Genomic DNA, 13,312 nt, shown 5'->3' with positions numbered 1-13,312 from the left:
AAGCTATGGGCACACCTCCACCAGCTGCCCCAACTGCCAGTGCTTCCACCGGACCTGCCCTACTGCCCCGACTGATAGAGCCAGCTGTGGTGGTCCTCCAGGAACTGCTAGTACCCAGAGATCAGTAGGAAAACCAGACATATATTTTTTGTGTGAGATAGAACACAATGTACTGCACCAATGAAATTCAAATGAAGAAGAAAAATCAAGAAAGATTCTGCACACCAGAGTTTGCTGCTGAAATGTTCTAGGTTAGCAGGAAAGAGACTGTGTGCTACTTGTGGAGCTGCTAGCTGAGAGAAAGCGAAGTGAAACTGTACTTCTTTGTTTAAAGATCTTTTCCAGTGTTTATCTTTGTTAACACTTCTCTGTAATTTGTGATTTTCTATGCATAATAATAACTGAAGGGCTCAAAAGAAAGTTACACCAGAATAGCTCAGAGATGCCAGCTTCTTGACAAGAAAGCTGCAGAGTCATCATACGGCCTTGCTGCTGCGAGCAGCTGTCTCTCCGTACTGCATTTAACTGAACAAAAGCACAGCAGAATGAGAACACAGGCAGCGAAGACCCAGATCTTCCCCAGTGAATCTGTTTTCACAGCTGGAGACAGAGAGCTTGCTATTCTATATACAGCATCACTGAGCTCAGGAACTCAAGTGGGCAGTGTTAAATTGCACAGTAAAGCAATTTAAGCAAATGACTAATCTAAACCCTTCGCTTTCATTCCTGCTTTGGTCTTTTAAAAATGGCTTAAAAACATTAAACTTCAGACTTCATTTGTTACAAAAAGAAGGACCAGAAGATGAATCTTGGCACCTTAAAGTAAAACCAAAGCAAACAGAACTGACAGCACAATTTCCTGAGTCGTGACAAGCTGATTCTATAGCAGTTTGATCAGGACTTGCAGCACACAAAAAAAAACACGACATGCTCTTGACTTGGAGAAGGCCAAAAGCAAGCAAAAAAGCCCCTAACCCTCTTTTTTTCCCAACTTCTTGATACCTTACCTGCTAGGCCACTGTCTTCATTAGACTTACCATGGGATTTCTACAGCCTTAGCTCGTACTGCACTACGATGCACATTTTTAAAGTCACAGAGGTACACACATGAGCACTATCCTTAAATGTTATCAAAGTATTTGTTTTCAGACTACAAACTGCACAAAGAATGCCTTATGCAGCAAGGTTCCAGCCAACGAAATTAACACGATCCCTTAATTTCCCATTTGATTGTTCTGATTATAAAGAATCCGATGTGCAACATGTGACGTTAGGATCTCAAAATACTACAAGGCAATAATCACAGCCGAGAGCAAAGCTAAGGCAGATCTGAAACAGAGATCACTGGCGGCCAGTTCCAGAGAAACAGCGAACATTCTAGCACTAACAAGGGAGCCCTCCAGTTGCCTCAGGTTTAAAAGCCTTTGCACAGCAATTCGGTACGTTGTTATGAGCAGAGCACACTCAGCATCGTACTCACCGTGGTGCTGGCTGCCGCAGGACCAGGGGTGCCACGACACTCTGCACCAACAACTGGACTTTGCTCCTCGGGATTACGGGTGACAAGGATTCGGAAGTGCTGCTGCCTCGTGTTTTGATCTGGTCTGATTTTAAACAGGCATCCCTTCCCCTGAGGAATCTTCTCTACTGAATTGCTTCTGGATATTTCTGACCCGCTCCTGCCGCTTCCATGCAGTTCTGAAGTCCGCCCATCACCTGCAGGGCGGATTTCCTCCGGCCGTGGTTGGACGGGGTAGGAAGCGCTCCTCTCCAGCTGAATGCGTGGGTACCTGACCAGTCTGTCCCCTTTTGTCCCAGTAAAGCCGAAGTTATACTCACCACCTGTACCACTCGCCTGCGGCTGCTGTAACTGGAGAACAAAGAACTTTTTCCCCGAATTTGCTGACATGTCTGGCACGTGCTGCAGAGACCAGCGCCGGGGCTCAGGGGTGGGAGCATTATTTTGAGCCTCGGAACCAAAGGGCAGCAGAGTAACCTGAGGCACATCGGCGCTCGAAGCACGATGCTGAATCCTCACGCCGCTGATGTTCAGACCTGAAGCTGTTTCCTTTGCCTCGTTCTCATGGGCGGTGGACAGAGCATCGTCGCTCTGGTTATTAGGAGGAATAGTACGGAATATCCTACGGTTACAGCGAAGAGTTCCATTCATCTGCTGCCCCAACTCCTCCGTCTGCCTGGGTGGAGAATCCTCAGGAGTCGCCTCTGGGCTGCTCTGAGAGGAGGAATGGTTTTCAATGGGGGACGCATAATGCTCCCTAACATCTGAGGCTTTGCACAGGGGAGTCTCCTCGGGGGTCTCCGGGGTCGCGCACTCATCTGCAGCCTTGCGCTGGAGAGAGATCTGCATCGAGGAGCTTCTTGTGGGACGTGCGCTGATGCTGTTCAGCAGCTGGGGAATAAACATGGAGGTGCTCCTTTTCAAGGAGCCCACTTCTTGGAAATCGCTGCCTCCGCCGTAATCTGCTCCGTGTCGGGAGAAAGCGTGAGGGCTGCTTCTTCTCGGCAAAGTGTGGAATGCCATGAAAAAGTCATCTTCTCTCTCCCGGTCGAGGATCTCGGATTCGGGGGCTGTGTTGCTTCGTCCAGAGCCAAAATGAAACCGCAGCCGATGGGCCATGGTTTTACAGAGAGAAGAAAAGGAGAGGGAGAACGGCAACAATTCAGGCGCTGCCAGAAGTTAAAAACCAAAGACATAAACTCCAAGAAAAAGTGTCCCATCTGCCAAACTGTTAGCACTGCAGCACTGATAGCGACAGATAGCAGAAATAGCCCAAGTGGCAAGCAGCATTCCAGGCATGATTGGGTAAGAGCAATCAGCGCTCCTACACACTGTGACATGGGGTAGGATGGTGGCAGTCACGTGGCCCGGTTCCCCCTCTCCAATCTAAGCCAGTGGGGGTTCTGTTGTTTTTTTTTAATGCCAGCGAGAGCCTGAAACAGCACCTTCCCAGCTGCTCCTTTTCCATCAGAGCGCAGCTGACCGAGGCAGCGAGCACACTCGGCGCCGCTATAAATCTAAATCACATCGTACCGCACGGCGCATTCGCACAAGGAGCAGGAAAGTTAATGACAACACAAACGCCGCGGTTTGGTTTTAGGGCTGTAAGTCAACGCCACGTGCAAATAAGGAACAATATTTCAAGCTTAACTTTTTGGTGTGTGTTACAGCACGAGGCTATCATGGCAGAACGTGAGTAAATATAGCACCGTTACGCTTTCAATTTTAACTGCGCTTGTGGCACGGTTAAGTAACAAGCTCCTTGCCTTTAAAAAGCCACAACTTTCACACTGCCCCTATGAGTGCAACGCAGCCTAAGCGAGCCCGCGCAGCCCCTTTTAATCAGTAAAAATTACAGCAAACGGAGCAACCCTATGCACGGCAAAGATTTCTCACTCAATAAAAACAGCAGAAACGCGCAAAATGACAGGAGGCAAAGTTCCTTTTTCAGTTTTACTGGGCAGTAAAGACGAGTGAAAACCAGGGACGGGTGTCGCATTGCCGTTTGGTACCGATTTGTCTTAAACAGCACACAGAAACTCTGCCCATTACTGGCCGGCCTCCAGTGGGAAAGTTAGCAGTACTACCACGGGCGTGATCGCAGGCACGGAATACAGTTACACTGTGAGAGCCAAGAGACCTCAGAAGCAGAACAGACGGACAGGATACATCCAACTGCAGAACAAACACCCTAAATATGCTCCACTGCAATGCAGGAAATTGGTGACTGGGGGATCCTGACAGCCAAAGGGCACCCACCATCGCAATGGCTTGCACGTGCCGGGGATGCACGGTTAGCTAAAAGCACATCTACAAGAAGAGACAGCACAGGATCAGCTCAATGCACAGACATCTGTTCCTTAGGAGAACTCTGAGAAGTGCTGTCAACAAACTATCGGTGGCAGGTCAGTGCTCTGTCTAGACGTTGAAACCTCTGTTTGCACGCAGCTTGCTTTCAAAAGACAGAAAGTGACCAATCAAAGAGAAATGGAAGCTTCGAACATGGCAACTGCCAGCAGGCAGCACAATCCCCTATTGTTCTAAATGGACCAGGAGCCAACAAGAAGAAAAACACAGATAGCTTCTACACAGCCACAGTGTTGTGGAGCTGCCTTGTGCAAGCACAGGTGTTGATTTTATCTTATTTTTCAGGTAAACCGTTATCCACAGTCTCTTTCTGCTCTGAAGAAGAAGACGCATCATACATCCCCTGCTCCGATGGGGGAGAGAAAGGATATACTGCAGAGAGGAAGTGCTCAGATAATTTTGGAATGTGAAGAAAATAAAGTTTTTTGGGGGGGTAAAAGACATGAAAGCGTTGACAACAAGTATTTCACATGAAATCTGAAATTATTTGCTTGGTGCCTTGCTCTGTAAATACAACACGATGGAAATTTGCCACTATAAACTTGTGTACTTGTTCTCCTTGGCCAACTGTTCCACAACGCTTTCTGAAATGAAACAGCAGCTCCTCATCCCCAGGTTACAGCCTGCAGAAGCAGGATCGCACAAAGAACAACCAGAAAATGGCTCAACAACACAGTAACACTGAAACAGTCAGTATGTGGCCAGTGCCACAGAAAGGAAACCCAGAAATCCTATAAAGTATTTCAGAAAAGGGTACACTGAACGTTTTGGTTCTCAGCTCTCAGTGCACAGCCGAGTTGTAGTCTTTTTTCTAAGCTGTCACCTCTTTACTGACACACGTGGACATCCCCATGCATGCCACTGCCCTCTGCAGGCAGAACGAAACCTCTTCCATGAGCTTCTGCTCCATCCTCCACATCAGCACAAACTCACCCCAAGCACCCTTGCAGCTGCGCGCACGCCACACAGGCTTAGTTTGGAAGGGATCTTGAAGATCAACTAGATCGCCACATCCCCCCAGCCATGGGCTGGTTGCCTGACATCCAACCAAGCTGCCCAGGACTTGGCCCTATCACATGGCCTTGAATGCCATTTTTGGAGATCAATAATTCCATTCTTTCTATGAGGTCCCAGAAGACTGGAGGCTTGCCAATGTGACTCCCATTTATAAGAAAGGTCGTAAGGAGGATCCGGGGAACTACAGGCCTGTCAGCCTGACCTCGGTGCCAGGGAAGGTTATGGAGCAGATCGTCTTGAGGGAGATCATGCGGCATGTGCAGGGTGACCGGGGGATCAGGCCTAGCCAGCATGGGTTCATGAAGGGCAGGTCCTGTTTGACCAACCTGATCTCCTTCTATGATCTAGTGACCCATCTGGTGGATGAAGGAAAGGCTGTTGATGTGGTCTACCTAGACTTTAGCAAAGCCTTTGACACTGTCTCCCACAGCATTCTCCTGCAGAAGCTGGCAGCCAGAGGCTTGGATGGGTACACTCTTGGCTGGGTAAGGAGCTGGCTGGAGGGCCGGGCACAGAGAGTGGTGGTGAATGGAGTCAAATCCAGCTGGCGACCGGTCGTGAGTGGTGTTCCGCAGGGGTCGGTGCTGGGGCCTGTCCTCTTCAATATCTTTATTGATGACCTGGATGAGGGCATCGAGTGCACCCTCAGTAAATTCGCAGATGACACCAAGTTGGCTGGAAGTGTGGATCTGCCTGGGGGTAGCGAGGCCCTACAGAGGGATCTGGACAGGCTGGAGAGCTGGGCTGGAGCCAATGGGATGAGTTTCAACAAGGCCAAATGCCGGGTCCTGCACTTCGGCCACAACAACCCCAGGCGACGCTACAGGCTTGGGGCGGTGTGGCTGGAGGACTGCGTAGAGGAAATGGACCTGGGGGTATTGATTGATGCTCAGCTGAACATGAGCCGACAGTGTGCCCAGGTGGCCAAGAAGGCCAATGGCATCCTGGCTTGCATCAGAAACAGTGTTGCAAGCAGGAGCAGAGAGGTGATTGTTCCCCTATATTCAGCACTCGTGAGGCCGCACCTCGAGTACTGTGTCCAGTTTTGGGCCCCTCACTGCAAGAAAGATATTGAGGCCCTGGAACGTGTTCAAAGGAGGGCAACAAAGCTGGTGAGGGGTCTGGAACACAGGCCATATGAGGAGAGGCTGAAGGAGCTGGGAATGTTCAGCCTGGAGAAGAGGAGGCTCAGGGCAGACCTTATTGCTCTCTATAACTTCCTGAAGGGAGGTTGTAGTGAGCTGGGGGTCGGCCTCTGCTCTCGTGTCATCAGTGATGGGAGCAGAGGGAATGGCTTCAAGCTACGGCAGGGGAGATTCAGGCTGGACATGAGGAAGTATTACTTGTCAGAAAGGGTGGTCAGGCACTGCAATGGATGCCCAGGGAGGTGGTGGAATCACCGAGCCTGGGGGTGTTCAAGGAAAGGCTGGATGTTGTGTTGAGGGACATGGTTTAGTAGGAGCTATTGGGAATAGGTGAACGGTTGGACTGGGTGATCTTTTAGGTCTTTTCCAACCTTAGTGATTCTATGATTCTATGATTCTATTTTTGTTTGGAATAAAAAAGATCCTCACAACACCAGTCTAACAAGGCAAGCAGGTCCAGTAGACAGTGTACTGCTCTGAACCAAGAAATCTAAGGCCTCATCTCATGAGCAGGAAAATGGTGCTCCAATTTTCAGCAGACAAAAATTAAAAGTCATCCACACAACGTGCCATCTCATTTAAAATCAGTTATGCAGAATGTTGTCTATTTGGCATGTCCATGTGAAAAATGTACTCACTTCATCACAACAAGAGCAACATGCAGTAAGTTTTGGGAAGACTTATCATCTCAGTGGTTGTATCAGACAAGCGAGCTTCAAGGCTAAAAGCCCTAGCAATATGTTGGGTGTTACCAGGGGCAGAACTGAACACAAAATGCAGAGCGTTACTTTGCTATTAACTAAAATCTTCAAGGACCCACCTCTTGTGTAACTGACTACCTCAAAAAGGATTGAGTATTAAAATGTACAGGAAAGAGATGCTCAAGTGATCAGGGGACGAAGCAGCTGCTTTATGTGCAAATAACAAGGCTAGGACTGCTTTTCAGCTCACACCAGAGAAGCTTCAGGAAGAGTATGATATGGTTTCCACCAACAGAACATTTAGCTTAAGGAGGACCATTCTGGTCTAAGCCAGTAGCGAATTTCTGTGGTTAATGTTCCATTAACCCATAAAACAGACACTCTGTATGCTTCAGTCTGTGTAAACCTCTTTTATGCTTCAACCATGTAAACAACAGAAAACATACACCTTTACGGTGTGTTATGTTTCCATCAGCTGTGTTGCACAGCTCTGGGAAACAACCAAGACAGGTACTCACCAATCTGTTCTCGTCAAACACTTCAAAGAGGAGGCGATGATTGGTTGGGTTTACCTAGGAGAAAATCCAAATAATACTATTTTAGCTTCATTCACTCAGTTAGAACAGTATATGGACACAAGTTTATAAAATGATTAAATGAAGGCAAGCAGAACAGAACTAATAGGTTTATATAAATCCTTTGCTTCAACTGACTGTGAGAACATGAACACAGAAGCCCAGACTGGACAGAACACCAGAGCTCAGACTTCTGGGTTCCATACCTGGAAAACTCAACTAAAATGTAGGGAGCAAAAGCTTTAATTCATTTCTTTCAGAATTTAACCATCATCTCTATTTCAGCCTCTCCATCTGTCACTGTTTCTGGCCCATTCGTCACCAGTGGGTGACATCCCATGATCATGTCCCTGGAGAGAACCCAATGGAAGGCAGAGAACCTACCCTGCTCATGTCTGGCATACATGTCTAATACTTCTTTACACAACTGTATCTCCTGGAAATAATTTACTTGGAAGCAAATTTAAGCAAAGAGACAGCTTTTCCAGAAAAACCTTATATGCCAGGTTACTATGTCTGCTTGTTTAATTAAGCTGGCCAGGGAGGGGTTGGGTCACCGTCCCTGGAGGTGTACAAGGAACGTGTGGATGGACATGGTTTAGTGGGGAAATATTGGTTGTAGGTGAATGATGGGACTGGATGATCTTGGAGTCTTTGCCAACCTTCATAATTCTATGACTCTGTCATTATAAGGAAATTTAGACAAAATATTCCACAATGGACTCTGTGGGAGTGGAAGAGGAACTCTCAGTTCTGAAAAGATCAGAGAACTTTGTCACACAAGGAAAGGTGCATCACTTTAACGTTTGCACTTATTTTTAGCATTTTCCAGATGTTTTAACAGAACTTCCATGAAGTCTATCTGTAATTTAAACAACACAAATTGTGGCCGTTTTGGGTATTCTCTTTCTCAGGAAAAACTACACAGTGAGCAACACAACCTTGAAAACTATCAGTAAAAAATGATAAACATGAATAAATTTTCTTATACTTCACTTTAAAGCATTTGACTTTGTCCCTTACAGTCTGTCTCACAACACAGCATGCTGTAGACCAGGGTCTACCAGGACAGTCATTCATTCCTGAAGCTCTGGACACCAATCAGGGTGAGCATGAGCTGTCCTTACATACAACAGCAGTGCAAAACTTCCTGACACCCTTTCCTGTGCCATGGCCACCTCTGTGCTTTGTCCCAGCAACACTGGGAAAGGCATGGGACCAGAGAAGTGAACTTAGTGCCTGCAGACTGCATAGCTCAAAGGAGCAGGTACAGGTCAAATTATACAGATGGTAAAAAATATTTATCTAAAGACTCTTTTAGAGATTTAGGTGTGTATTAACCAGTTGGCAAACCTTGAAATGCTACCTGGAACACATGCAAAAATGATAAGAAATCCCATCTGAACCTCAAAAAAGCACTTACTAATAACTACACTGATGGGAACTATTTACATATAGCAAGAGAGATGAACGCTAAGGCTGTAAACAGTGCTTGATGGGTCACTCATTTTTAACAATCTACAATGACTACGTCTGTTCTCAAGCAGCTGTTTAAGATTAAATTTTAAAACCAGTGAAACTTTACCTAACCTACTTCTGTGAAAGCTGCAGCTGCAGTAAAATAAATCCATTCTTCCTCAGAAAATATTTTCAGCAACTAAGTTATCACTGTTCTCATTTCTGTTACGTTGGTTTTGAGGATCACCATTTCAAATCGTCTTTTAGCACTGTCAAATATTAGAAGTGATCACTTCTTATGAAAAGTCACCTACAAACTGAAATGGTATCACTCAGTTTTAAGTGAAGGTTACCTTCATTTTAGGAACAATTTGAAAAAGACAGAAGTTAAATAAAAGAAAAAAAAAAAAAAAAAATTTTTAACTTTTATTTTTATTATAGAAATAATATATATAAATAAAAGAAAAAAAAAAAAGGTGTGTCCTTGTGATTTTATTTACTTATTTACCATAATAGCTTAAATTTCATACGGGTCTTGGAAATGGTTCTGATTATCTGCTACTACATTAACATTTTAAGACCACAGGAAGCATCAGGATGAACATTATTTTCCACAAAAACATATAAACAGTGAATTAAAAAACCATACAAAATACCACGTGGTTAATTGTACGTTACAGTGATTGCAATTAAAAGTGATACTTACTCTAAAATAAAATTCTTCATTCCATTTCGGATTTAGTGTCTATAAAAGAAAATAACATATTAGGATGCTACAGTATCTGCAGGTTTGCAATTTTGCAGCCATCACAACATGCATGCAAGTGACAGTTTTTTTAGAAAACACCAGGGGAAAAAAAAGTGTTTCCTAACAAAATAGCTCCAACACTGCTGTCAAATGACTTAGAACCGCTCTACTAAATAAACCAAATGTGGGAAGGGATTTGAGTCAGAAGAACTGAAAATAGATGGTAAGTATAAATGAATCATATTCACAGAATGGGACCCCCCTGCCGTGGGCTGGCTGCTCCTCAGCTCAGGGCTGCCCAGGGCCCTATCCACGACCTTGGGCACCTCCAGGGATGGGGCACCCACAGCTCTGGGCAGTGTTGGGGTCTCTTAAAAAGGAGAATGAACAAAAGGGAAGGTTACTGCCCCCAAACAGACACCATACTCTTCCTAATTGCCCCCAAGCTTGAAGAGGATTATAATTTTGCTCTAATGATCCAAATAAAACCCACAGAATAAATGGTGTTCCATTTGCAACTTGAAGGGAGCTCCAGCATAAAACCATAAGCTGATAAAAAATTCAAAGTAGGAACACTGATAACTGCCATACTTCAAATCTGCATAAGTTGAAAATCAAGCACGGTCTGTCCCCAGGTTTTGTTTCCCTGCTGAAATGTTCCCTTGGTCCCTCACACAGCAGAGCTTAAGCAGAAGAGCTGCTGGGGTGTACTTGGCTCTACCCACCAGAGGTTTGTTGGAGCAGAGAAGGCAATCGGGCCGTTCATCCAGAACTCCTTAGCACGGATGCAGTGCAATTACCCAGCACACAGGGGCTCAATGTGCACCACTGCCCTGCCGCGTGTCCCACACGCACCCGTGGTCGCTTTGCTGACAGCCCACAACCTCCCTTTCCCCTTGAGTTTGGGCTGAATCTCAACCCAGCAGATACACAATTAAGAATCTGTGAATTCAAATACTGAGATTTGAAAACTGCCTCCTAGAAAATCTACAGAAATAAAGAAATCATTTAATGAAAAAAAGTCCAGCTATTAGAGGACGGGGTAAGGGAGAGAGAGAAGTTTCCTGCTTTTTTGCCATAAAGAGCAAAAATGCATTCACCAAAGCAATGAAGCAATAAATAAAACAAATACAATGTTTTAAATTTGCATTCGTTCACTGCAGTTGTTCTTGGCAAGGGAAACTTCTCATCTAATCTGGCAACTAGAATTAAGAGCATTACTGCTAATCAATAACGCATTAATTCTGAGTACTGCTTAACCACAATTACCAATTTCAGGAAATAATGATGTATTAGGCAGCACAATTTTTAGTAAACAAGCAGGTGACTATTAGAAATTGCTTTCACCTTCACTAATCCAACAATTAATAGGTTGAGCCAGAAAATACAAGAGCTGGAATCACAGCCGAGGAGAAAAACATTTGTACAGAAAGCCTCCAGAAATAAATGGGTGAATAACTGCTTCATAAAGGATATTAGCAGGGAAACAACAACAAAAAGACTCACCAGCAAAGAGCTACGTCCTAAAAAGGGCAAGTATTGCAGAGATAAAGAACTGCCAGGAGTCAAGCTGAGTTAGATCTTCCACGGGATATTAGAACAAACACCAGGAGGGTTTTTCAACCATATAAATATACAGCAAAGAGATGCTACAAAGCAATGAAGTTTTAAGAGGAGATGGAGGAAATTAAGCTTCACTTTATGGTAAGGGCAGAAGAGCTAACAGGGATCTGCTTGAAAGTATCTGGTGAGACGAAGCTGATACGAAGCCTTCAAAGCTCAATGCAGTCAAATTGAGGAGACCACATGGTCACCTTCAGAAGAGACGTGTGAAGTCACAGCACCAGGGACAAAAATGTTAAGCCATACCTTACAGGACTGTGAGGCCACAAATGGCAAACAGATGTCCTGCTACAACAACAGGCAAAGAGCCTTTCCAGCTTTCAATCCGAGCAAAGCTCCAAAAGAAGGCTTTGCTCAGGTGTTGCAGTTGGAGGAACTGGCCGTGTGGAGGGAGGTTAACAGTAAACAAAACACCTCAGAAATGCAACACAGCCAGATCGTGCCAGATGAATCTGAACCTTTTCTCTGATAACTTTACTTTAGCAGAGTGAGGAAGCAGTGTAAGTTGAATCCTGCTTGGCACAAGAGCAGGTCCAGCATCACACAGGTGGAGGATGAAAGTGCACCCTTCTGCCTTCCTGCCAGCCCTCCTGCAGGGCTGAACAGTGCCACAGAACTCAGTCCCTACACCAAGGGAGGCAAAAATGAGTAGAAAATTAAGGATGAGATGAAGAGCGAGATACTACCATGATAACAGACCAGTTATGGACTCGGAGGTCACTGGCAGCGTCCTTCAGAATAACTCCTGGGAATGATTTCGCTCAATATTTTAACTCAAAATGAAGGCATGCCACAACGTTTGCTGTTGATGAAATAAACAACAGAAGCTGTGAGCTGCAAAGGAAGAGAACTGCTCACAGAGCAGACAACTCGAGGTGAAATTCAGCAGCTCAAAACAAACAACTGACGAGAAGTTTCCGCAAGATGAGTTCACGTTTCTGTTAGGGAAATGACTGAGAAAGTGCAGGCTGTAAGTGATGGTTACAAAGAACGGTGAACAAAGGCAGATGCAATCCCAGGAGCACCCTCAGCTCACCCCCACCTCTGCAGCAGCTGAGCAGTGCCCTTCTCTCCTTCCCAGGGCAGCGCTGACACCCATGAGCTCACCACTGCCCTCGGCACAACCAGCGCAGTGCTCTCACATCCTCACCACGTCTTGTGCTAATGGTGGTCTTCTCAGCTGCTTTCCTATTCTCCTGCCTATCACACATCCCCAAACCTGGTAGTTATCACCTCAGCAATGAGGTTACAATCTTATTTCCAATCTCTCATTCCAATCACTCATAACTCTCTGCACTAAGGCTTTGCAGCCATCGCTTTTCAGACACGTGGGAGCCAAATACACCATCTCTTCAGGACTCATGCTTTTACACCAGCAACCCATCCAAACACCCATCCAAATAAAGGCAGCGTTATTCTAGTAAGAAAAAAAAGACATAAAAATAGATATAAGGCAATCTGCTTTGGCTATAACACCCAGAGAATAAGCACATTGCTACTGGAAGGAATCAGGAATTTATTAAAACCCTGGATGGGATCTCCATCTTTTCCTAAGAAGAAGGAAGAAAAAATTAAGTATCATCCCTGCCACAGCTCCCACTCCAGCAGGTCCCTTCACAGCCTAGCTACAAAGGCTCTCTCTCCAAAGCCAAATGATCCCTGCACCTTTCTGACCATCCTGCATCTCCACTGCCACTCTAACAGTCCTATGCTTCTGAGTCACGCAATAGTTGAGGTTGGAAAGGACCTCTGGAGGTCACCCAGACCACCATCCTCACACTGAAATTCATTTCATTGAAGGGAAAGACGAAAGAAGAGAATCTCCCTCCCATCTACAGGCATCTGCCTGTCACCAATAGCTACCATACTATTTTAAGAGAACAAAAACATGCAGCAAGGACCGGACTTGCCTAATGAGTTGTCTGCAGGGCAAAGCTGCTCCAGTACTTCTGACTTCCACCCAGTTCTCTGCAGTGCAGACGGGTGGTTCAGTGGCAGCCGGTCAGGTCTGCGCCCGTATCACTACTGCTCCAAAATCTCTGCTGAGAGCAAAGTCTGAAGACGAGAAGAAACCTTCACCCGCACCTATTTATTCTTTTCATCTAACCTTTGCAGTACACAGATACAGGTGTACTGATGTCAGAGTTTCTGGTGAACAC

The 13,312-nt window shown here is 45.6% G+C and overlaps 1 protein-coding gene and 1 long non-coding RNA gene across 5 annotated transcripts in view; one reads left to right on the top strand and one right to left on the bottom strand.

Annotated features, from left to right (window-relative positions):
- The window catches only part of NEDD4L (NEDD4 like E3 ubiquitin protein ligase), a 135,098-nt gene that overhangs the window by 59,201 nt on the left and 62,585 nt on the right, over window positions 1-13,312 (bottom strand). For 2 of the 4 annotated variants that reach the window (XM_042886988.1, XM_042886989.1), the window contains exons 4-5: window positions 9,489-9,527; window positions 7,268-7,321 (exon numbers count right to left, since the gene is read on the bottom strand). In XM_042886988.1, coding sequence (XP_042742922.1) covers window positions 7,268-7,321; window positions 9,489-9,527 — 93 coding nt within the window. Of the gene's footprint in view, window positions 1-1,480; window positions 2,801-7,267; window positions 7,322-9,488; window positions 9,528-13,312 lie in introns of those variants that run through there. The other 2 variants (XM_042886986.1, XM_042886987.1) reach the window with 2 other exon arrangements.
- LOC122188570 lies at window positions 1,450-4,427 on the top strand. The gene is made up of 2 exons (XR_006181610.1): window positions 1,450-3,924; window positions 4,172-4,427. It is a non-coding gene; the product is annotated as an uncharacterized LOC122188570 (long non-coding RNA).

The sequence above is a fragment of the Lagopus leucura genome, unplaced genomic scaffold (genome assembly GCF_019238085.1).
Source record: "Lagopus leucura isolate 7727_CA_CO unplaced genomic scaffold, USGS_WTPT01 Super-Scaffold_100070, whole genome shotgun sequence".
Classification (NCBI taxonomy): Eukaryota; Metazoa; Chordata; class Aves; order Galliformes; family Phasianidae; genus Lagopus; species Lagopus leucura.
This window is presented reverse-complemented; position numbering and strand designations above follow the sequence as displayed.